Raw genomic sequence first — 24,165 nt, 5'->3', positions numbered from 1 at the left:
CGCCCATCTGGCTGGGTTTCCCCAGCCACTCTGGGCGGCTTCCAACAGGAAAATGAAATAAAATAATCTATTAAAGATTAAAAGCCTTCCTAAACAGGGCTGCCTTAAGATGTCTTCTAAAAATCTGGTAGCTGTTTTTCTCTTTGACATCTGATGGGAGGGCGTTCCACAGGGCGGGCGCCACTACCGAGAAGGCCCTCTGCCTGGTCCCCTGTAACTTGGCTTCTCATAGCGAGGGAACCGCCAGAAGGCCCTCGGCACTGGACCTCAGTGTCCGGGCAGAACGATGGGGTGGAGACGCTCCTTCAGGTATACTGGACCGAGGCCATTTAGGGCTTTAAAGGTCAGCACCAACACTTTGAACTGTGCTCAGAAACGTACTGGGAGCCAATGTAGGTCTTTCAGGACCGGTGTTATGTGGTCTCGGTGGCCGCTCCCAGTCACCAGTCTAGCTGCCACATTGGAAGGGGGAATTGAATATTGGGGGGGGGAGGCTGACAGGTGTCTTCAGTTGCATTCAGGTAAAATCCACCTCCAAGTCCTCTTGACCAGACTTGGATTCATTCACCGCAAAAAAAAAAAAAAACTTCCAGTGTGCACACAGAAAGCAGTGATTGGCACCCAAGATTCCTCGCTTCAAGAAGGTTATATTTTTATTGATAGCTGAAGGCTGCAGCTACTGTTGAACATATCTCTTCCCTACCACAGCAAAATCCTCATTCTGTGGCCATCAGTATTTTAGGTACTGTTCAAGGAAAAGGAAAGGGTGAGTGAAAGGTGACAATAATTCCTAAATGACATCTTAAAAGAGGAATAATTATATTATAATTATTATTATAATATCCCAGGACATTCTATACAAGATCTCAAAGTAACTGTCATATTACAAAAGAATTTCAGAAATAGACTGGAAAGAGAAGTTGCTGAATTACAACTTATTACCTAACTTAAAACCATGGAGAGACCTGGTCTGAACAGAGACATTGGATTCTTATCTCATTATACTGTACATGATAAAGCTATTTTTGGCCATCTCACCCCTTGCTTTTTTCTTGTAAGACCAATTGCAGTCGTTAACAGTCGTCAACAGGTTTACCACACCTATTAGCCAATCACCCATTCCCACCACCCTTCTGAGTAATACTGCGTCAGTAGTAGAAACACGACTACCTACTTGAATCTTCTATTATTATTATTATTATTATTATTATTATTATTATTATTATTCTCTTCATGCGAAGATCACAGGTGGTTTACAACATCAAGATACAAAAAGAGAAAGAACTCAAAATACATAACAAATAACCCCCCTCCCACAAACACATCTAGTCCAACCCTCTGCAATGCAAGAAACTCCCCCCCCCAATATGGGGCTTGAACCCACAACCCTGAGATTGAGAGTCTCTTGCTCTACTGACTGAGCTATCCCCCAGTTTCCTAGGCTCCTGTGTTGTGGACTACAGCCTTTGAAGAGTATCCGCACCCTTGTCAGTGAGGATGAAATAGACTTCACTCCGTGCTCTTGTGCCAAGTCCAAAAAATGTGTCACGTCTCCGAGGAGGAATTTACTATGCCATGTGAGGAGCTGTGTATTGTGGAATTTCCCAGGGCTTTGACAAATTTGTTATTAGGCCATGTGATTCTCAATAAGTAGAGCCGTTTCGTGACACAACCTGCCTGAATCTTTACAAGGCATGGCAAGGTGTTTCAAGGAAGCGCCAAGCCCTGAATGCACATAAAGGTCCCATATTAGGAATCTACTCAGCCTGGGAAGGAAAGAGCTATGCGCCACAACCCAAGGTGGTTTCCTGGTCCGCTTTGGAGTTGTATGCGAAGACGTCCTAGTAAAAAGATGCATGAAGTTCAGGAAAAAGCCATCCAAGTGAAAGGGAAAGAGACCGAAAGGTGAGCCACACTAATTCTTCACTTGCACCTTAAACAAGTTGTGGAAATTAGCCAGGAACTTCGGCTGGTCAAGGGCTCCCCGACTCAGAAGATGTTTTTAAAAGGCATAGCTATGCCTTTTGCTTTGGGGGGATTTTGGCTGCATACACACCATATGTGCAAAGCGCATTTAGAGCACATTCCCTCTTTCCGAAATCTGGGAACTGTTGCTCAGCCTCTCACAGAGTTACAGTTCCCAGCACCCTTAGGAAACTAGAGTTCTCAGGATTCTATGGCGTGGGGTGTTTATGGTGTGTGCGAAGCCTCAATTGTTTGGTTTGCATTGTTGTTTCTCAGTGGCATTATTCATTGTACAGAATACATACATGGGATTTGGTGTTTTGTAAACTGGGACTGTCTTAGTATTAAGCACTATATACCGTATATTCCGGCGTATAAGACGACCCCCCAACTTTTCCAGTTAAAATATAGAGTTTGGGATATACTCACTGTATAAGAAATACAACCCGGCGTATAAGACGACCCCTGACTTTTGAGAAGATTTTCCTGGGTTAAAAAGTAGTCTTATACGCAGAAATATACTGTAATTATATGAAGTGAAATGAATGAATACAGTATTCTTGTTCCAGGGGACATCTAGTCGTGAGTCTAGCTTGAGTCATTTTAACAGGCGCATTCAGGCCTTTTAGGGTTGTGTCTGCTGCTCCGATCTCTGTTTTTAACTCTTTTATGGTGGTACTAACTTACGTATTTTCAGTGAATGTTTTAAAATTGTTATAAGCCACCTTAGACATACACAGAGAGATGTCTATAGCAGCCTGCCCCAACCTACAGATATTTTGGACTACAACTCCCATAATGTCATGCTCCTATTAGCTTTGGCATTATACAGCCATGCTGGCTGGGGCTGATGGGAGTTGTAGTCCAAAGCATCTGGAGAGCATACAGTTGGGGAAGGCAGATCTATAGCTACACATGCCACAGTTCTCTGCTTAGCGAAAATTCCAGAGAGCCAGGTTCTATGAATGCCTGTTGAATTCTGCTTTCTTGAAAAGAGGTCCCTGGAGGCTTGCTGGCATTTTGTGATATGTGCTTTATTTGCGCACACAGAGAGAGGGGGGGAGAGAGAAAGAGAGAGAGAGAGAGAGAGAGAGAGAGAGAGAGAGAGAGAGAGAGAGAGAGAGAGAGAGAGAGAGAAAGAAAGAAAGAAAGAAAGAAAGAAAGAAAGAAAGAAAGAAAGAAAGAAAGAAAGAAAGAAAGAAGCAAAGTTACTCACGTTGAGCGATAAGAAGAAAAACCTCCAAAATTGGGTAATTAGGAGCAGGCGTAGGGACATCGAAACATGTCAAGTTTTCAAGTTCTTACTTTTTGGGGTGTGGCTTTCGCGTTGGTCCTAAGAAAGTTATTTCCCAGCTGTGGGCTTTGGAAGTTGAGCACAGAGGAAGAAGATACAGCTGAACTCCTACAGAGGTCCCAAAGCTCCCCATCAGAATTCTCAGGGAAATGCCAGCAGCACCATATCATCCTTACAGAAGACAATTCAGCCCTCTGTCCTTCTCTTAGCTTGACTGCATACACAGAATTAGCACAATCCACAGCTGGCAGGATGGAGGGGGAAGGTAACCTCCACCCTGACAAGCCTCTTTCTTCTCCTAGGAGGTCTCCAACCGTTATGTCCTACAGCAACAAATCACCTGTACTTGACCAAACCAGACCTGTTCAGCATGTTGGACCACTCTAGAAGTCCTTCTAATGTCTAGACTCCCAACTTTACTACCATAGAACCACTCAGCTGGAAGGCATCCAAGATCATTCAGCTCGATCGCTAACCTTATTACTAACCCATTATGCACTGGGAATTCATTTACAAAAGTTCAGGTCCAAGTTTGTACTTTTCTTTTTACTTTGTTAAAAAGGTGCTCTTTTATAAGCAAAAATTGGAACGGTATGAAATCCTAAAAGCCCTATTTTGAATTTCAGAAATGCAGCCTCAAGTATCAGTGCAAAGTTTTGTTTCAGTACGTCTACAATACAGCGAACCATCTGCATAAAGCAGGACTGTGGGTGGCTTACTCACCAGGAGAGTCAGTCATTATCCATTATCTTTATTTATTTTCAGATGGCAAAGAGTCGTGCCTATTAATTCAGTGAGAGAGGAGGATAGGCGGATGCCTCAAGGACAGCTGTCTAACAGCTCTGAAACTCTTGAGTTCCACGTGGCCAAGAAAAAGAGCCTTGTGAAACAGTTTAGGGCAACAATGAGGAAGTTATTCCCTTTCTATCAAAGGGCAAGGAAGAAGGCCAAGCTCCATGCTGATGATGGCTCTCCCAAACCAGTGATGTCTAAGACGACTTCTGTTCCCCCCAAGTATCATGCCTTTCCAAGGGCTATTCGGACCTTACCTTCTCCAAAAGTATTTCCAGCACTGAAAAGGAAGAAGCTTTTACGGAACGGTAACTTAACTCGCTTCGCCAACGACCACTTTGTGTGCATCATTTAAATTAAGGCAAACTGGGCACACATAGCATGTTTGTGCTTCAGGGGTGCCCATTAAAATATATAATGTAGTCCCTATATTGTGGCCTAAGCACAACACGTAAAGTCCATGGGTAATAGCCAACTAAGCGCTACTCGGCGTAGACCCATTCAAATTAATGAACCTAAGTTCATGTCAATAGACTTCAATGGGTCTACTCTTAGTAGGGCTAGCATTTGACTTGGCATTTCGAAAAATTTAACGTCTATCGCAGGACACTGGAAAAGAAAGGCTGGTGTGAAGCACAGAGTTTTAAAAAAGCATAGAAGGATACATGTTACATGTGCTCTGGATACCTGCAGGAGCATCTCCACCCCGGACACTGAGGTCCAACTCTGAGGGCCTTCTGGCGGTTCCCTCACTGTGAGAAGGGAGGTTACAGGGAGCCAGGCAGAGGGCCTTCTCGGTAGTGAAGCCTGCCCTGTGGAATGCCCTCCCACCAAATGTTAAACAACTACTTGACTTTTAGAAGACATCTGAAGGCAGCTATGTATAGGGATTTTTTTTTAAATGTTTGAGGTTTTTTGTGTTTAAATATTTTGTTGGAAGCCACCCAGAGTGGCTGGGGCAACCCGGTCAGATGGACACACCCACCCACCCACCTATATTTATTTATTTATTTATTTATTATTATTATTATTATTATTATTATTATTATTATTATTATTATTATTACCATCTCTTAATTACTTTAAGGTAAAACAGAGCATGAGACCATTATGGAGAAGACTGAACACTTTTTACATTCCTCCCCAAAGACCCTGCACTCTGCTTTTTCTGCAAATTGGAAGGCCTAATCCACACTGGAGAGTGAGGAGTAGTTCCATCTACCTGGATTGAAAAGAAGAAAAAGTTACAAAGTAGCTGTATTTAGATTCTCTGTTATAGTAAACTGGGAATACAGAGTGTTTTATACAGAGTGGCTCGGAACCCAAAACACAGATAGAAGCAGAGAGAGCCCAGAAACAGATCAGAATTTAAAATTTATTTTTAAGTCACAAAGGCAATATTGGGGCTATGCACACCACTCTTAACCACTATGCCAAGTATAATGTAGGGGACGCGGTGGCACTGTGGTCTAAACCACAGAGCCTAGGGCTTGCCAATCGGAAGGTCGGCGGTTCAAATCCCCACAACGGGGTGAGCTCCCATTGTTTGGTCCTAGCTACTGCCAACCTAGCAGTTAGAAAGCACAAAGTGCAAGTAGATAAATAGGTACTGCTCCGGCGGGAAGGTAAACGGCATTTCCGTGCGCTGCTCTGGTTTCGCCAGAAGCGGCTTAGTCATGCTGGCCACATGACCTGGAAAAACTGTCTGCGGAAGCGGACAAACGCCAGCTCCCTCGGCCTGTAAAGCGAGATGAGCGCCGCAACCTCAGTCGTTCGCGACTGGACTTAATTGACAGGGGATCATTTTACCTTTAAGTATAATGTAGTGCATGGGGAAGGGGGGAAGGCATTGTGTTTTTATGTACTGCATCTGCATAAGGGTCTTTTGTGATCTGCTCCTGGCCCAAGGAACAGTCATATTAATTCCAGGTTACCTAATCTAGAATGAACGGATTTGATCTTTTATCGGTAATGAAGCTTGACTCGCTCTGTATCCTTTCCTCTTCCTTCCTCTCTGAAGCATCAATTCAGCTGGATGTGAACATTGTGGAAGAACATGCACAAAGTATGCAGGGGACAAACATGGTTGTGCAAGCAAGACGGATGACACGCCGCATCTCAGTGGTGTCGCTGCCACCTGGGATCCGAAAGGTAATGGATGACTGCCGGAAAGCAGACTGAATTTGTTGCATTTATTACAGTGAGGGAGGGGGGAAAGTATTTGATCCACTGCTAAATTTGCCCATTTGCCCCCTGACAAAGAAATGACCAGTTCAAACACGGCGAGCTGAGTTGATGCCAAAGAGCTCGATTTTGGTCTCATCTGACCGCAACACTTTCACCCAGTTCTCCTCTGGGTCATTCAGATGTGCATTGACACATGTGCTGTCTTGAGCAAGGGGACCTTGCGGGCTCTGCAAGATCTGTCCTTCATGGTGTAGTGTGTTACCAACTGTTTTCATGGTGACTATGGTCCCAGCTGCCCTGAGATCATTGACAAGTTTCCCCCGTGTAGTTCTGGGCCGCTTCATCGCCGTTCTCCTGATCATTGCAACTCCACGAGATGAGATCTTGCATAGAGCCCCAAACAGAGGGAGGTTGACAGTTATTTTGTGTTTCTTCCATCTGCGAATTATTGCACCAACTGTTGTCACCTTCTCACCAAGCCGCTTGGCAATAGTCTTGTAGCCCAGTCTAGCCTTCTGCAGGTCTAAAATCTTGTCCCTGACATCCTTGGACAGCTCTTTGGTCTTGGTCATGGTGGCTACTTTGGAATCTGCTGGATTGATTGCTTCTGTCGACAGGTGTCTTTTGTACAGGTACCGTAACGAGCTGGGACTACAGGTAAGACCTCTCCCTTTACAGCAGGTGATTCTAATCTCAGCTCGTTACATACAGTGTAGATACCAGGTAGCCTGACATCTGGCTGGTTGATAGGGGATCAAATATTTATTTCACTCATTATAATGCACACCAATCTCTGACTTTTGTCTTCTGGGTTTCTGGGGTTTTTCCTGTTGTTATTCTGTCTCTCACAGCTACAAGAAACCTATCATTAAAATTATGGACTGGTCATTTCTTCGTCAGAGGGCAAACAGGCAAATTTAGCAGGGGATCAAATACTTTCCCCCCTCACTGTAAATGGCAACCGGCTCCTTTCTTTATAGAGCGAGTCGGATGTTTTACCTATGTAACAGCTGAGACCCTAGAGCTTCTGTTATTCACTGTACGCAGACATACACATGCCAACTCAGTGCACATATTTGGAAAGAAAATGCTCACTTTAAAATATGGCATTCATGTACATTTCCACAAAGTTTTTAAGTCAATCAGTTTAAGTACTTGCACAACTGGAGAGGAGAGGGAGCTCTGTCAAGTAAGCTGTTGAAATGGGGCACTCCTGAATAAATTCAAAAATAACATGTATAAAAGTAGCTATTTATGTTGTGAACCAGCCTGAGATCTGCAGATGAAGGGCAGCATACAATTTTTAATAATAACAATAACAATATTTTTCTGAGCTATTTAGCTGTCCCTTTGCAATGACTTTCTTTCTCCCCTTTCGAAATGAGTTTTCTATGATAGCACCCACACCTACAGCTCCTTTGATCACCTACCGGTATGTACAGCCCTGCTCACTCCATTTAACAAAACAAAAAAAGGATATTGCAAAATTGAAGGAGACATTGGGAAAAACTCACTATGATCAGACTGGTTGCACAGTTCTTGTTTCTAGAGTGCTTGATCTTATCTCCGTTGTGCAACCGTTTTGTTAAATGCAGAAGCATAAAGGTTAATATAATGCAGATGTCTTGTGGATTAGGATGCAGCCCATAATATAACTACTTGACCTGTGAGAGAAAAGGTTAATAAACTAGGCACGCTAGATTAAAGAGCAAGCTTGCAGGGAAACAGGCTTTCAGTTTCTAAAACCCAATTCACAGACAACTTCCTGCCAAAGGAGGAATTCTATTTTTTTTCAGTGCTGTTTTCCAATTCTGAGCAGCTGGTTTCTTCAAGGGGAAAAACTACAGGACTTCTTGTCGGATTCAAATTTTGTTTGGTTGATGAAGCCCTCTGCTGGTCAGACCTGAAATTAAGTTGGTTCCTCCCCCCCCCCCATAAATGTGGCAAAAGTCAACTATGCCTGATGAATCTTGAAAAAAGAATAAATGAAAATAACCTAGATTCATCTTGGTTTGGGAAGCTTGTGTGCAGCATACCTTGAAAAAATTCAACAAAAAATTGCCTTGCTAGATCAGAGAAATGGTATATCTTTCTCCAGTACTCCATTGCTAACAGCAACCAACCAGAGGTCCCAAGGAGCTGATGTTGCTTATCTTCCATAGTTTAAACATGTTGTTTCCATATTTTTTTTAAGCTAACAAGCTTAATCCGGGGACACTTTTTTTAAAGCCGAGTAGCAATAGGGAGTTAGTAGTGGCGATGGTGAGGCAACAGACCCAGGGCCCAAGCACACATGCATATTGTATAAAGGTGCAAAGCCCTTCTTTTGCACCCTGTGAAACATAAATGCACAGCGTTTTTAAAAAACTGGGCAATGGCTGCCCGCCCGCAGCTCCCGAGCCTCCCCTGATCTGTCAAAACAAAGGGGGAAGGGGGCAGGAGATCAGGGGAGGCTTGGGAGTCACAGGCGGGTGGCATGCCGTTACCCAGTTTTTTAAAAACTCTGCACATTTATGTTTCACAGGGTGTGAAAGAAGGGCTTTGCACCTTGCCCGGCAGAGAAACCGTGTGCCTTGCAGCTCTCCTGTGCAATGGCTGCCCACCTGCAACTCCCGAGGCTCCCCCATCAGTCAAAACAAAGGGGGAAGGGGGGAGATCTGTACCACCGGACGTCCCCAGTTCTCCTTTGGCAGTGGCGGTGGCAGCGGCAGTCAGCAGCCCAGAGCCAGCCAGAGCCAACTGTACTGCCAGGCTGGCTCCGGGCTGCCGCTGCCACATTTCTCAGGGACAGATTTGCAATTCTGGGGACATTCCGGGGACAGAATTTGTCCGGGGACAGATTTGCAGATCCGGGGAGTGTCCCCAGGAACCGGGGACGTCTGGTAACCCTAGCATAATATCTCTTATAGACATATACCTTATAGCAAGCATAGGCAATCTCGGCCCTCCAGATGTTTTGGGACTACAGCTCCCATCATCCCTAGCTAACAGGACCAGTGGTCAGGGATGATGGGAGTTGTAGTCCCAAAACATCTGGAGGGCCATGTTTGCCTATGCTTGCCTTATAGGAATGCACTATAAAGGTAGAAGAGCTTTCATGGTGAGAAGTCATCCACAATGTTTTAAATGGGATTGCATTGCACATATATAGCTATTTCCACACCACTTATTGAACATATCAAGATACATTTTTGACAGCCTGCAGCCTATAAGCCAATTCATAAATGTGTTAAATTAATTTTAACTTTAATTTTTATTTTATCTGCATTTTAATTTTTTTGTTTTATTGCATTTCACGGTTGTTGCATTTTTTTCTTCATTGCATTTCATTATACTGCACAGTACCAGTATTAGCCACCTTGGGCACCATGTGGCGGAAACAAGGGGTGCAAATTTAAGATAGAGACAAACAGACTTGGGAGTTCCCTGCATGAACTTTTCCCATTTATTCTGAGGCTGGAAATCTTCCGTGTTCACAACGCAAATTGTCTACATAGGCATGGCATGTTCCTTTCTCATGGAAGAGAACGGAAAGCACTTATTCATGCGGATCACAGAATTCTGTTCTTGTAAGAATGTTTTGTCTCCCCCTCCCCGCAAAACACAGGTTTCCTATTTGGCAAAAAAGAAAAACTTCTCAGTGTTCAAAAAGAAGAAAAGAAGTATGCCACCAGTGTGGTACCATTCAGACACAACACTAGGGAAGCTTCAAATGCAGGTATCTTGAAACAAAGCATTGTTTTGATTATACGGTGCAACATAGGACTTGGCTATACAGCTGCAAATAAAACGTTTTAAGTGGTTTTTTGTTTTGTTTTTTTATTAAGGATTTTCTTGGTTTACAGAAATAGCCGCAGTGTCTCTTGTAACATTTTTACAGATCAGTTTCATTTGTTGAGACATTGGGAGGAATGGGGAAAAGAGGTAGATGGGGGAAAGGTCGGGTGGCGGTGTTTCTATTTTACTGAATATATGTGTGTGTGTGGGGGGGAGCTGTCAGAGTCGCTTGTGCAGGTTCTCTGTTGTGTTCCTTTGGTGGTGAGAGATAGGGTTGGCCTAGGGTATGATTATGCATTTGTGGTTGGCTGTGGTGGGTTTTGTTTCATGTGTTTTAAGTGTGTTGCAAAGTGTATTATACAGATGTGACACTAGATGGCGATGGTGAGCTATGGCAAATTCAATAATTTTTCAAACCGTTAAAAAAGCATTTTCACAGTGTTTTTTATGTATCTAAATTCCACCATAGACCTTTGTCTTTCCAACTGACTCCAATTCTTCCTTCTGTCTAACAGCAAACTATGAACAGTATGAATGATACACTATATTAGTCACTCTCAGAGCAAACCCATTTTTTCAGTGGGTTTGCGTATGACTTAGTTGGATATCACTCTTTAATTGAAAGTGAGCCCAACTCATTTTAGTTTGCTCATGAGCTGCGCTTAAGAATTGTTGACCAAACTTCACTGTCGATTCATCCTGGAACAAACCAAGGTTGCTCCAGGTTATGGGGCTTATGAATCTCTCTTATTGTGACTTTTCTTCTTTGGACTCCCCCATGTGATAAATTCTTATTTTAGAAGAGTTCAGCGCTCAGCTCTTTTCTCAGGTTGCAGCTCCTGAGCTGATGGAGGGATGTACTTCTGTCTATCTACTGCACATGTAGGAAAACACATGTACATTAAGTCCACAGCCTCTTGTGTTGCACGCATTGCAGTTTTATGGGCAAATTTTGAATTGTTGATAACATAGTGTAGGATAGTCAATGTTTTTTGTATTTTAATCTTTGTTGGAAGCCACCCAGAGTGGCTGGGAAAACCCAGCCGGATGGGCAGGGTACAAATAAATTTATTATTATTATTATTATTATTATTATTATTATTATTATTATTATTATTTCTATCTTTACAAGTGATTGAAACCCTTCATCTTTCTTTCAGTTCAAACAAATTTGTTTTATCCTGCTATACTTCACCATTTTTCATCCACGTTTCACAACAGGTGGATAATCTCTTGGATAACATCAGTGAAAAATCCATCCAGCTACTGGCTCTGAGAAGTGCAGAGCTGCAGCAGTGCGAGTTTTTGGGAGACAGGATACTGCAGTCCTCTAAGCAGTTCCAAAGGGTTTCCTTAAGAACCACAAAGAAGCGCAAACTGAAAAACATGTGTTTTCCATGTAGATGCTGCTGCTAATATCCTTCTTTTTTATTTCTTTTGAAAATATTACTAAAGCTGAAAGTGAACCACTTGCCGGGACTCTTCTAATAGCTGATTAACCGTCTCAGAAAGGTCAAAGTAGATTAAGATTTGATGCTACTGTCAAAGCCAGCAGCAATTCATGTTTTCGCTTTTTCTTCCTTTTGTTGGCCTCCTCACAGGTATTTCTCAAGAGCCAATGGAGTACGCCTCTGGGGTGAAAGTCAAACTAAAGTGACCTCCCTGGGGTGCAAGCCTGGGCAGTGTGTATGGAGGTCCTGGGCTGCCCAGGCAACAAGGCTCTTGGCCTCACTGTTGTGGTCCAAAGGTTCTTTATTTCACAGCTTCAGTAACCTGAGCTCAGAAGGCAAGAGTATCCCTTTGTTTATTGCTAACACCTCAAACAGCAACACATGCAAGATATATTTACGAGTTATGCTTTAAGTGTGACCTGTTGGCTTTTGTGGTGACTAGAAAATACATTACTCAACACTGGAAATCAAATAGAATCCCCTAACATTGCAGAATGGATTAAAATAATATGGGATATACTGTTCCTCAAAAAACTTGACCTGTTACTTGAAATGTAACTCTCAAAATGACAACGTTATAGAGGTATTATTCCTGTTCACGGGTTTTTGGAAATATCGCAATACTATTCAACCTTATATCATTTTTTCCCTTTGTTATACAGTGGTACCTCGGTTTACAACCACAATTGGTTCCGGAAGTCTGTACTTAAACTGAAGCGTACTTAACCTGAAGCGAACTTTCCCATTGAAAGTAATGGAAAGTGGATTAATCCGTTCCAGACGGGTCCGTGGAGTACTCAACCTGAAGCGTACTTAACCCGAAGTATGAGTGTAATTGGTTCCAGAAGTCTGTACTTAAACTGAAGCGTACTTAACCTGAAGCGAACTTTCCCACTGAAAGTAATGGAAAGTGATTTAATCCGTTCCAGATGGGTCCGCGGTGTTTGTAAACCGAGGCGGTTGTAAACCGAGGTATGACTGTATCTAAATTTATAGCAATGTTAGCTAAGGCGACATCAAATATATTATATTTCATTATATTTCATCCCCCTTCTTTTTGTTAAAATAAAAAATAAATAATCCTTCCAGTAGCACCTTAGAGACCAACTAAGTTTGTCATTGGTATGAGCTTTCGTGTGCATGCACATTTCTTCAGATACACTGAAACAGAAGTCACCAGACCCTTATGTATAGTCAGAGGATGGGTGGGGGGTTTGTAAATAGCTGTTTGTTTGTAAATAGCTGTACTGCTGTGTTAACATTAATATGGAGATTTAAAAAAACCGAATAAGAAAAAGACAGAAAAGAGCTCAAAGCCCAAAGTAGTATTTTAATTCCAGAATACAAATCCAATGTGAATCTAAGACTAAGTATGTAATACCAACTATTTATTGTATTAAAAAGACATTTCAAACATCAAGTCAAATGCATTCCAATGGAAATACAATCTAGTTTCTCGGGAGACCAAAAGGGAGAAAAAAAGTATCCATTGGCTTCTAGGCTTTGGAGCTTTATCCAGGGTCTGTCTATTGTTTATCTGCAGATACCATTGGTGTATCTGAGGCATCTTCTGCTTCTGAAAGCTTCTCATCATCTGAAATAAATATTGGGCTTGTTGTTTAAAAACATTCACTTTAAAATGAACATAGAAAAAGTCACGCCCTGATATCTGGAGTGCTACTGAGGTGAATCTGAAAAGGTATGAAGCTTATGATGAAATTTAGGGGCGGACTTTTTTTTAAAAAAGGAATTTGGCAAGCTGAGTGTATGAGGGAAGGAGCAACAATAAACCCGAACCCATGCAGTAAGGAAAGTAAGCCATGCTTTTATATACTGAACTAACTTACTTTCCAGTGTTTGCTGAAGTTCATGGATGGTGCTCAGAAGTACATGGAACTGTTTTCGTCTCAACTCCAGCTAAAAGAAAACAAAAACAAAATCTGAAGCATATGAAATATTTCTTTTGGATTCTCTCTGTTCTGCATCGATGAATCAACATCTAAGTAAACGTATATGGGTGAAGCCACAAAAACGTCAACCTACAGACCCAATTTTCATTTTCATATTGTTAACTATGTATATATAAATGTAAAAGGTGCGTGTATTGACACAGCACCTTTCTCAGAAACCGCTTGACCGATTCCATTCAAATTTGGACACAACGTTCCATTCCACTGTGCGGAGGTTCCTATAAACTTACATTACAGAAATATGATACCTATAACAGGTAAAAATGTCATTTTATGGGGAAAAAATAGCACCCTCCAGCGGACGTCAAAGGAACAGATGTCATATCCTTTTGCAGCTAGAAAACCTTCCCTCTCCACAGCACCTCGGCTCGCCTTTACAGACTAGGCCGAACTAGGCCAAATGGAGGTGCGGACTTGCATGGGTGGGTGTAGGGGGGAAGAGGGGACAGAATAGGTCATGGGTTGTGACAGGGTGGTGAGAATCACAGGGATGATCCGGGGGTGGGGGGAAGAGGCAGAATAGGTCATGGGTCAGGACAGGATGGGGGAAATCACAGGGGTGAGCCGGGGTCGGGGTGGGGAGACGGGATACATTATGGATTGGGACAGGGTGGGGGGGAAACACAGGGATGCGCCACAGCAACGCGTGGCCGGGTCAGCTAGTGTTCTATATAATTTTAAAGATAATTTGCCAAAGTTTCATTTTTCAAACTGGCATTTTACTCATGAGTAAAGCATCCAGAAGCATGGCATGCCCAATGACTCTGATTTACACTACCCCCCTCTAAAGTTCAGTTAAAGATCTTTCCAAGAAAATAGACAATAGGTTAATGACCCTTTATTGTATTGATAGTTTTCGCTTGCTCATTTGGTACATTGACAGGGTTAGGAACAAAATCCAATGAAATTAGGACAACACCACTTACTGGGTGCATTACATTTATTACATAAACACATACTTTCCCCCCTCCACGGCAAATGAAAATCTATGTTTTAACATTATTTTCTTCTTCAAGGTTCTTAGCATGAAGAAAACATGGTATTGCCTGCAATGTATTTTAAATGCAACATTTCTTGTACCCAATGCTATGGTTTAGAAAAGTACAGAATTTATATTTCTCTAATAGGCCCCCACCCTATTTCTTGAAGCATGTAAAAGCTTCTACCAGCTTCCCTTCACATCCATGGAGAAGGTAGACCAGTCCTCCTGACTGGCTCTCCCTAGCTAGGCTGAATAGGTTGGCTCATCTAGAACAGGCATAGGGAACCTTTTTGGCTCCAAAGGCCAGATCCTTATCAGGATCTGCCTTGTGGGCCAAATTTGACAGGTGGGCAGGGCTAAAATATTAGCGAAAATAAAAAGTATTTTGAAGGGGGGAGCTTTTAAATGTTACACTGGTCAGTACGGAATTACCCATACAGTATTTCATTGTAAAAGAAGAAGAAGAAATCAGCAAAACTTACTTTGTCTTCTACATTTTCTTTGATATGGGAGAGATGCTGAAGTTCTTTCCCCAAAGCTTCTAACTGCCTGAGAACAGATTTAGCATATTGTCATTGAAGACCCCCTTTGTTTTGCACTATTTATTAATTAATAATTCCATTTATAACTCAACTTTCAACCTGAAGTTTTTAATCATTTATATTACAGTATGCTCTTCAACTGCCCAGTGGTTCCCAGAACAGCTTAAACAAATAATAACAAGTATATGAAAGCACTTGCAATATGATGTAAAATAGAGGAGTCATTTTTAAGAAGCCTGGGCAATAGAAAGACACACAGAAGAAAGCAAATCCTCACCAAGCATGACTCTGGGAATCATATTCTGAAGGGCACCACAACTGAGATGGACCTGTCTCCTACCCTCAGCTTCACCTCTGGTTGTGGTGTTGGCACCCTTGAAATACTACATAGGCACATTTGTGTGGGAGAAGCTAACTAGGTTCGAAGTCACTTAGAGCTGAAATAATTCAAACCAGCACACAGAACTGTGCCAGGGCAGATGTCCAACAGGCATGGAGGAATCCCAGAAGCATCACCTTTACAGAAAAAGTAGTCTAATTCTGCTGCCTGGAATGAACACCCAAATGCAGTGTTAACTGGACTCTGCATGATCACAGTGACTGTAATTAAAATTACTTACTAAATCAAGGCATATTTTGTACAGGTGAACATTTTGTGCGAGTTTCTATGGTGCACTTTCAAATATTGTTTTAATTCCCGTGACTGCTAGCTTTCAGATGCTCTGATAAATTATTAGCACAGTTTCATTTAAGGTGTTAGACCCATACTTACTTGAGTGTTTCATGCCTATCTGGATGATGCTGTATTACTTTAGCCAAAGCATCATATTCTGAAAGAATAAAAGATTATAAGCATCATATCTGACTTTATTCCAATTTCACAAAGTAGGAGTGTTATTTCAATAATTTTTAAAACCTTGTTTACAACTTGGCCCATTCTCAAACTTTCAGACAAGAAACAATTAAAAGCATAAGAAATATAATTAAAATAATATAACTGGGATGACAGGTGAATGCATGTTCTGTTGCTTGGCATATGCATAGCCTCAACCTTAACTCCGTACCAAACACCTCAATGTTTGCCCATGTGATGATGCCCAGCCACTCTGGGCTGCTTCCAGCAAAATATAAAAAAATAATAACATGTCAGACATTAAAAACTTCCCTGAACAGGGCTGCCTTCAGATGTGATACTGGCTTGCCCACTTCTTTACCAGTCTCCCTTCTAAAAAGAAATCTTCCTGGTTCATAACACCAGGGGGATGGGGATGATGTCTTTACTCCTTTCACCCATTCCTCTAGCTTACAATCACGGGATCCACACCACCCTCTCTCACATAGGGGAGATATGTTTTAACCCATCTATTAGTATAGATTTCCAGCAAACCAGAATAACAAACACAGGATTGAAACATGGAATGCGATCATGATTTGTGGGAAACCATGCTTAAGAGTAAGACATTATTTCCACTCATGTCACAAGGAAATGCAACAAAAGGGCAGGCACTTTATGCTTTAAGTGCAAGTCTAAGGAGTGACCAACAGCATAGGCAATATTTATTTCTAAACGAGATCTTTCATAACAAGTGAAAATAATCATGACAAGTTAGAGAATGCTTGTCATATGCATCAAATCACTAATGTCACATGCCCCTTCATATAAAACTAGCAATTACTAACTGCAAAATAAATTGTTACCTTGGCGATTTTTTCGTATTCTTTTTGCCTGAAGAATCTGCTTTTTGCACTCTGCAATTTTCTCATGTGCTGCAGCTATATTATTTTCTTCCAGAAGAATAAAATAAATAAAAAAACACGATTTGACACAAATCTATAAATGTCACAACACCTATTTATTAAAATTTGAAAACTTGCACTGTTAAGTGGCAACATTACATAAAACATCTGGCTTTCAGGTTTCATCTCTAGTCATTGTGAATAGGTCCATAAATCATAATACATTGTGTATTCTAATACTGTAATTACTGTCAGAGTGCTCAGAATGCAGATCTTCTGAAATAAATATTTCTGTAGATATACCAGACAAATAGAAGATCCATTTCTAGTACGCTCCATGAAATCTGATCTGTTTACTGGCCAATTTTTTTGATGTGGAGTTAGGATTATTATTCATTTTAGTTAAAATATTTCTATGACACTCTATAGCCACGTTCTCAGGGAAACGTACGAGGAGATGAGAGATTTGTAAATAAAACAAATGAATAGCAAACATACAAAAGCAGCACCATATAACAGTGGCAGAATAATCATAATCAGAAATGGAAGAGACTGAAAGGCCATGGAAAACAAGCATTTGCCTGGTGCTGAAATGACATCAAAGCAGCTGCCCATGGAGGGGGGCATTTCATAGCCAGGATGCCACCACTGAAAAGGCCAATTGAAGAAGAAGAAGAAGAAGAAGAAGAAGAAGAAGAAGAAGAAGAAGAAGAAGAAGAAGAAGAAGAAGAAGAAGAGTTTGGATTTGATATCCCGCTTTATCACTACCCGAAGGAGTCTCAAAGCGGTTAACAATCTCCTTTCCCCTCCTCCCCCACAACAAACACTCTGTGAGGTGGGTGGGGCTGAGAGACTTCAAAGAAGTGTGACTAGCCCAAGGTCACCCAGCAGCTGCATGTGGAGGAGCGGAGACACGAACCCGGTTCCCCAGATTACAAGTCTACCGCTCTTAACCACTACACCACATTGGCTCCAGCATCTCCTCCTTGCGAAAGCTTCAGAAGATCTTAAGTTTAGGAAGACACATGTGGAAAGAGGGAATTCTTCAGGTACCCTAGTCCTAAGCCATGAAGGTCTTAAAAGGTCCAAACCAGCACTCCGCCTTGGGCTCTGAAATGGACTGGGAGCTCAGAAATGGAAGCTGGCAAAGCAGTGGTCTGATACGGTCATACTTCCCAGTCCCAGTTACTAATCTTGGAGCTTACAGAGGTTTCAAGACAGTCTTCAGAGGCAGTCCCACATGCAACACCTTGCAGTAGTCCAAATGGGAGGTCACCAAGGCAGGGATAATGGAAGCCAGGTTATCCCTATCCAGGTAGGATCATAACAGGTGCAGCAGCCTAAGTTGCTAAATAGCTATAGAGACAACATGAGTTTTCAGCAGGTTGGACTGATTCAAATCAATGGTTTAATTCAAGCTTCCTATTGGTACTTCTTCTAAACAATTGTGCAAATCTCACCACTAAATCACACTAAGTTGCATGCTTTACAACCAGCCCTTGCATCTATTTGTCACATTGCATTTATTTCTTCCATACTCCCCTGTTTTACCTATAGAGGGAATGTATTTAAAAAGTATTCCCCTATGGGGACTTTCTTATGACCAACTCCCATGACAGTTTGTGAGGTTAACAGTTCAATCCTGTCCATGTTTACTCAAAAGTGCTTCAGTCTGGCACGGCCCAGCCTCACAAAAAAGAAGCAAACAAAAATGAAATCACGGTGACTGATATGCTATTTTTTATCAGGTCCGTGTTTGACAGGAAAAGGGCAAATATTCACATTTAAGAAATTATCAAACTGATTCTTCATTTACAAAGCAAGCCTCCTTCAGCGCTACATCTGGTAGGACACATTGATTCTGCTTAGTGATTATCTGCAGGGCTAAAACAGCCTTGTGAATAAGCTCACAGAAATCACTGGCTTCCTAGGGACTGGCAGAGGAGGGATGGTTTTTCTATGCTGCATGAGAACTCCACCCCTCCTCCACCAGCCTGCTCACTCACCTGTTTGCATATTCCCTATGGCTACCAGGCCTGTGCTTAAATACAAAGGTGGGCTAACATGAATATGAAACAAAAACTTTTTTAAAACCATGTTTTTATCCACCCTAGTCTCCAATGGCAAGGATGAATCAAGAAGCCCTCCAGACTATGTACCTGAGCATTCAGAGTACCAATGGGGAACTCGTAGCTCTCCACAAGTCAATTGACAAGAACTCCTCTACCTGCTCCAGCCAGCATGACCAGTGGTCAAGGATAATGAGAGTTTAAGTCAAACAATATCTGGAGGGTCACAGGTTTAACCCACCCCCCAATCCCACAGGAGTGCAACCCTCTTCAGAACAGGGAGAATACCACTCATCTGGGTAGATGAACCACCTGCTAACCATACCTCTGCCTTATCTCGACTGAGCTGGCAGCTTCAGGTTTCAATTTATAAAATGGAAAGAACTGCAGTGTGGCAAGAATGGATTGCTTTTTGCGTAATTATATCATATAAAACAACTCTATCACCATTGTTTATTGTATGACGACAATATTCAGTAGGAAATCCAGTATTTACCTATATCTTTGTAGATTTTTTCGTAGTTCTCCATTTCTCTGAGGTTCATATCATATACAAGCAAGGTTTTCCCCATTGAAAATTCACACTGTGACAGAGTGCTCAGCATGCGTTGGTACTGGGTGTAGCTGAAAAGGTATTATGCATTTCAATAATTTAATATCTCATGGACATACAATGATTCTTGGGAGCTCAATGCTGAATTGAAGCCTGATGCAAATCAATACAAATTAATGTTTTTTATGTATTTCAGGGCTCCCACAGCTACTTTCAAAGCTACCTGCTCTTAGTGGTGTTTTTCTGGCATTTATAATCACCATAATAGACTCACTACATAAAAAAAAGAACATTTGTTGTAAAGCTGATCCCTTACACTCCTAATATGTGTCTATTATTACAGCTATCAAGTTGTCATTCTGTAAATGCCCAGGTTAACTGATATCAATTAGTTGCAAGGAGGGAATGCATGCAAAAAGAGGAGGTAGGCTTTCTTTAACCAACATCTGAGCAATGCAGAATAGTCAGGAGGAGGGGGGGGATGCCAAGAAGACGTAAAGCAGCTGCCTAAATCATTGTGTTGGCTATTAATAAGGGTAAAACAGGCATTGCACAGTATTCTCCTGTGTAATCCTTTAGACAAAGTTTTCACAAAGGCAAGATGCAGCCATTGGTTCTGTTCCAAAAGGGTGGGGTGAGGCTGAGGAGACAAACTTAACCCCACTTACCTGCTAGTAAGCCCCACTGAATTCTACAGGATGAAGTTCAGAGTAAGCACGGTTAAGGTTGAGGCCTTGGTTATTGAAAAGCCCAGAGCAGGTGCTATAGATATATTAATTTAAACAATGTGAAGCAGCACCCCCAACACCAGTCTGTTATTTAAAGGGGGGTTCCACATTTCTAACTAAGTTCCCTAATTGCTACAAGTATCAGCTTCAAAACAGCAAGCTGATTTTTATGGTAATCAAGCTGTATACCTTAAACTGTTTACTTCAGACATAAATGGGGCCACAGTAAATAGTCTAAGTGCTCCAAGAATCTCAATCTTAAGGGAAATAAGTAGAGCTAATAAAAAGATGATCGCAGTCCTTCAGCACTGTGCGAAATGCAAATGTATTTAAATTGAATAGTGCAACTGATTAAAACCTGGATGAGAAATCAGCAACAAAAAGCTTACTACATCACAGACCTAAGATGTTCATACTTCTAATTCTAAATGGATTTGCACTGCTTGTACTTCTAGAAGTGTGAAGACAACTTCCTGATGCAGAATCCTTGGGCTTGTGGAAGTATTCATCAATGATAAATAATAATTACTAAAATTAATTTCACATACTATCCTGTCCTTTGCCCTTCGTACTATATCTATTACTTATGTATGGATCACGATTTGCCAGAAAGAGTACAGGGCAATGTACATCAAACATATGAACAAAATTTAACCAAACAAAAAACGTATATACTGTACACTAAAAAAGGCAACAAACAAATTAAAACAGAATGCACACATTGCTGATGCAGCAGACACCTCTTATTTATCAAACCATGAAGGCCTTGACAAAGAGAAATGTTTCCCCTTGGCATCTGTAACCCAACAACATGGGAGACCATCACACCTCTAAGGGGAGATCAATCCAGAGTCAGGTCCCCCTGCCTTGAAGAATATCCTTCCACACATCCTTTTTTCCATAAAAGTCTGGTACTTTGGAGCTCTTTTGAAAAATTGCTATATTTCTGATAAAACCATTCCATCTCAAGCAAAGCTTGTTTCAGACCACTGTTGCCTGCCTGCCCCATCATATTTTAGCATCTGAGTGATAGCTTTGGAAGTTCCTGTTGGAAAGCAATAATGCCACATCCAACCCACATGGAATGGATGGCATAGATACGGTCATTCACTTTTTCTTGAAAGAAGAGATGAACTCCAATGCTAAACAGAAAGAACATACAGCCTTCAAGAGCTGTATAAACGGGATAAAAAGAACACAAAGGCTTGCTTTAAAGGAGCATCAGTGTATATCCTTGATGCTGCTTGCCTTTACAAAAAACAAAAACAAAAAACAAAGCTAAGTGACTGTTCCTGTGTAACAGTGAAACACTTTAAGGGAGCAATCCTATACACAAGAAACTGGTGCAAAGCTGGTGTAAATTAAACTGATATGAAGTTATACCAGATACGAACACCTTTCAGCAGCAGGCCTGCTGCTGGCTGAGCTGGTTTGAGCCTGGCAAAGGAAAAACAAGCCTTGTAGGTACACCACCCTTTTGCCAGCTTAATTTAGCTTGGATGAGGGAGTTAAGAGGGCATAGCCTGACTGTGCCAGAAATGTCCCAGCTCAGCCAGAGATCCACTGGATCCTAACCCATTCATCCCGGCAGATCTTGCTATAGGATGCTCCTCAAAGTGTTAAGAAAGAAAAATTGTTAATCCCCCAATGTCCCCCTCGCTGGCACCTTTTCCCTTCCGGAGGTGAGTTCCCGTCCCTGAGAGCCGTGCAGGCCAGAGGGAAAAGGCGGGGGCAGCAAAAAAATATTTGCGCCAGGGCACTGGATACCCTTAAGATGGCCCTGGCTGCGGAGGCCGCGTCGAACGTTCGGGTTCCAAAGAACGTTTGCAAACTGGAACAGTCACTTCTGAGTTTGCAGCATTTGGGAGCCAAAACGTTCGGGATTCAAGATATGACTGTATAATGTTGTTACCAACACCTGCCACTGGACGCAATTCCCACATTCTATTAAAACTAAAAGCTTTTATTTATGCAGCACTGGAGCTTGATGACCTGCTCCCACTTTCTATTTTATAGGTAAGATGGAAATACCCTTCTTCATGAGATCCGGAGTTGCACCACTTGATGAAACTCTTCACCAACAAATTAATTCGTCTGTCGTCGCCAGCACCATCTCCGTCAATCAATAGTCGTTTGCGAATAACTTCATCTAAGGCAGAAACAATAATTTAAAATGAGCAACAATGGTATGTTGGTTATTGTCACAGAAAGCAGCCATTTGATAAGGCAACTGCCCAAATCCTAAAACTGTTTACTTAAAAGTAAATCCTGGTTCCAATGGATTTACCTAGTGAAAGTATGTACTGTATTAGGGTGAGGGGGTCTGTGAGTATATTTTGTTATTCTAAGTGCCATCCCATAGGATTACACTGGACTATTTAATTAGTAGTTGATTTCATACATTAGTTGATTTCATACAGTGTTTACTCCTGAGAGAAAATTCATGGATTGATTTCAAGCAACACAGATGGGGCATTTCAACACAATCCTACACATGTGAACTCAGAAATAAGACCTAGTGAGTTGAATGGGGATTATTCCCACGTAAGTGGGTATAGGACTATAGCCTGAGATTCACACAAATGTGGCAGTATATTGTAAATTAATAGGGTTGATTTTTTTCTAATGCAAAGAAAACTTTTATCCTCATTACAGGTATAAACAAACTTACGATGGCAGAATTAAGAGGGGAAATGGTCAAGAAATGTTTATATCACCAGAGAAATAAGTTCTGAAGCCAGTGTGTGAATGACAGGAGGTACACTGTATATAATAAGGAGGATAGCTAAATGGCCACAGCGTCAGGTCGTGAGCTTATCATTACTGTTCACTTTGTTGTCAAAAATACATCAAACGGGGAGGCTACAGAAGAGGAAGAAGGCTATGTTGCAAAAACAAACAGACATACATTCATACAAAACCTGGAACTGAGCAGGGGGGACGGGACACAATGCATCACTGGCCTCTCAGAACTAACCATTCTTTGAGAGGCCCTGTTACAGAAAAGCGTCATTATCTGTGGCTCACACTTTGCCCCTCGAGCGCATGGACAGAGCATACGCATATGTTTTAGCATTTGCCGTGTGAGGATGAAATTCACACAGACCTACGCAAAAAAATTCTCTATATCCTAAAACACAACAATACACAGTTAAACATCTTCCTCCACATTTTCCCTCTGCGCCCTCACCCCTTTCCCACTCTGCACCCCTCTCTCACCAAGGGGTTCCCCATTGCCTTATTCTCGCGCGGTGGGGGTGGGCTGGGGGCCTAATGGCAAGATGCAGTGTTGAAAGCTGCAAGTCTTCCCCAGCGCAAGAGCCGCTGCACATGGTGTCACCCAAAAATTTATTTCGGATTTGCAGCATCTGCGGCTCTGACGGTCGCCATGTGCTCAGTTGTAGGCAAACTCGTCCACCACCTCCATGCATCTTCAAGAGGGGAGTTGAGGGCGAACAGACTGGGGCGGGGGCAGATTTCACTCGCGAGGATTTAAAATGTGATCGGGGAGAGAGTGAGAGGAATCGGCATATTATTATTATTGTTGTTGTTGTAGTAGTAGTAGTAGTTATTTGGAGGGGGGAGGGGGGATCCCGCGCACGTGAAATAAAGGCTTCGCGAGGCCCCTCGCTTAGGAGCAGAAAACGAGGCTGGTGGGCGAGATCCGGCTTCTTGGGCGGGCAGAGAGGAGCGGCGGTGGCGGCGGCCGCGCCAGCGCTGAGGGAACCCGGATTGCGAAGGCCCCGCCGCGCCTGGGGAAAGCGAGCGCGGCGGCGACAGGGCCCGTCCGAGGCGGCAGCGCCGCGGGGGAGAGGACCGCGAAGAGGCCGCCCCCGGTGCCGGGCCAACGCCGCGGGGTCGCTCGGCCAGCCACCCAGCCACTTACCATCGGTGACGGCGCCCATGGCGGCGGGCGGCTGATGCAGGCGGCGGCGAGCGAGCGAGGTGGGTCCGGCTCAGGCGGCCGCTTCCCACAATGCAGCGGCGGTGGCGGCAGCAGCAGCAGCAGCAGCAGCGACGGCAGCCGGGTAAGCGGCGGCCATGGAGTGGGAGGAGGTGGCGTCGTCGTTGTCGTCGTCGCTGGCGGGGGCGGCCGGGGCCTGAGGAGCAGCGAGGCG

At 42.7% G+C, this 24,165-nt stretch overlaps 3 protein-coding genes across 3 annotated transcripts in view; 2 read left to right on the top strand and 1 right to left on the bottom strand.

Moving 5' to 3' along the window:
- Window positions 1-1,722: 1,722 nt before the first annotated feature.
- On the top strand, window positions 1,723-12,886 carry C2H3orf49 (chromosome 2 C3orf49 homolog). The gene is made up of 5 exons (XM_088663319.1): window positions 1,723-1,905; window positions 4,025-4,359; window positions 6,072-6,202; window positions 9,846-9,956; window positions 11,237-12,886. Exons 1-5 carry the CDS (start codon window positions 1,784-1,786, stop codon window positions 11,429-11,431), a joined length of 894 nt encoding a protein of 297 aa, XP_088519445.1. The 5' UTR covers window positions 1,723-1,783; the 3' UTR covers window positions 11,432-12,886.
- THOC7 (THO complex subunit 7) lies at window positions 12,777-24,025 on the bottom strand. The gene is made up of 8 exons (XM_035106751.3): window positions 23,934-24,025; window positions 22,079-22,196; window positions 19,263-19,390; window positions 16,659-16,745; window positions 15,733-15,790; window positions 14,901-14,967; window positions 13,314-13,383; window positions 12,777-13,060 (listed from the first exon to the last, which is right to left on the bottom strand). The coding sequence occupies exons 1-8, from the start codon at window positions 23,950-23,952 to the stop codon at window positions 12,993-12,995; spliced, it is 615 nt and encodes a 204-aa protein (XP_034962642.1). The 5' UTR covers window positions 23,953-24,025; the 3' UTR covers window positions 12,777-12,992.
- The window catches only part of ATXN7 (ataxin 7), a 90,381-nt gene continuing 90,158 nt past the window's right edge, over window positions 23,943-24,165 (top strand). Inside the window, exon 1 of the mRNA XM_035106748.3 lies at window positions 23,943-24,075. The gene's annotated coding sequence lies outside the window, so the exon portion shown is untranslated. The remainder of the gene's footprint in view (window positions 24,076-24,165) is intronic.

Source organism: Zootoca vivipara, chromosome 2 (genome assembly GCF_965207765.1).
Source record: "Zootoca vivipara chromosome 2, rZooViv2.hap1.1, whole genome shotgun sequence".
Lineage (NCBI taxonomy): Eukaryota > Metazoa > Chordata > Lepidosauria > Squamata > Lacertidae > Zootoca > Zootoca vivipara.
The sequence above is the reverse complement of the archived record's forward strand: the minus strand, read 5'-3'. Positions and strand labels throughout refer to the sequence as shown.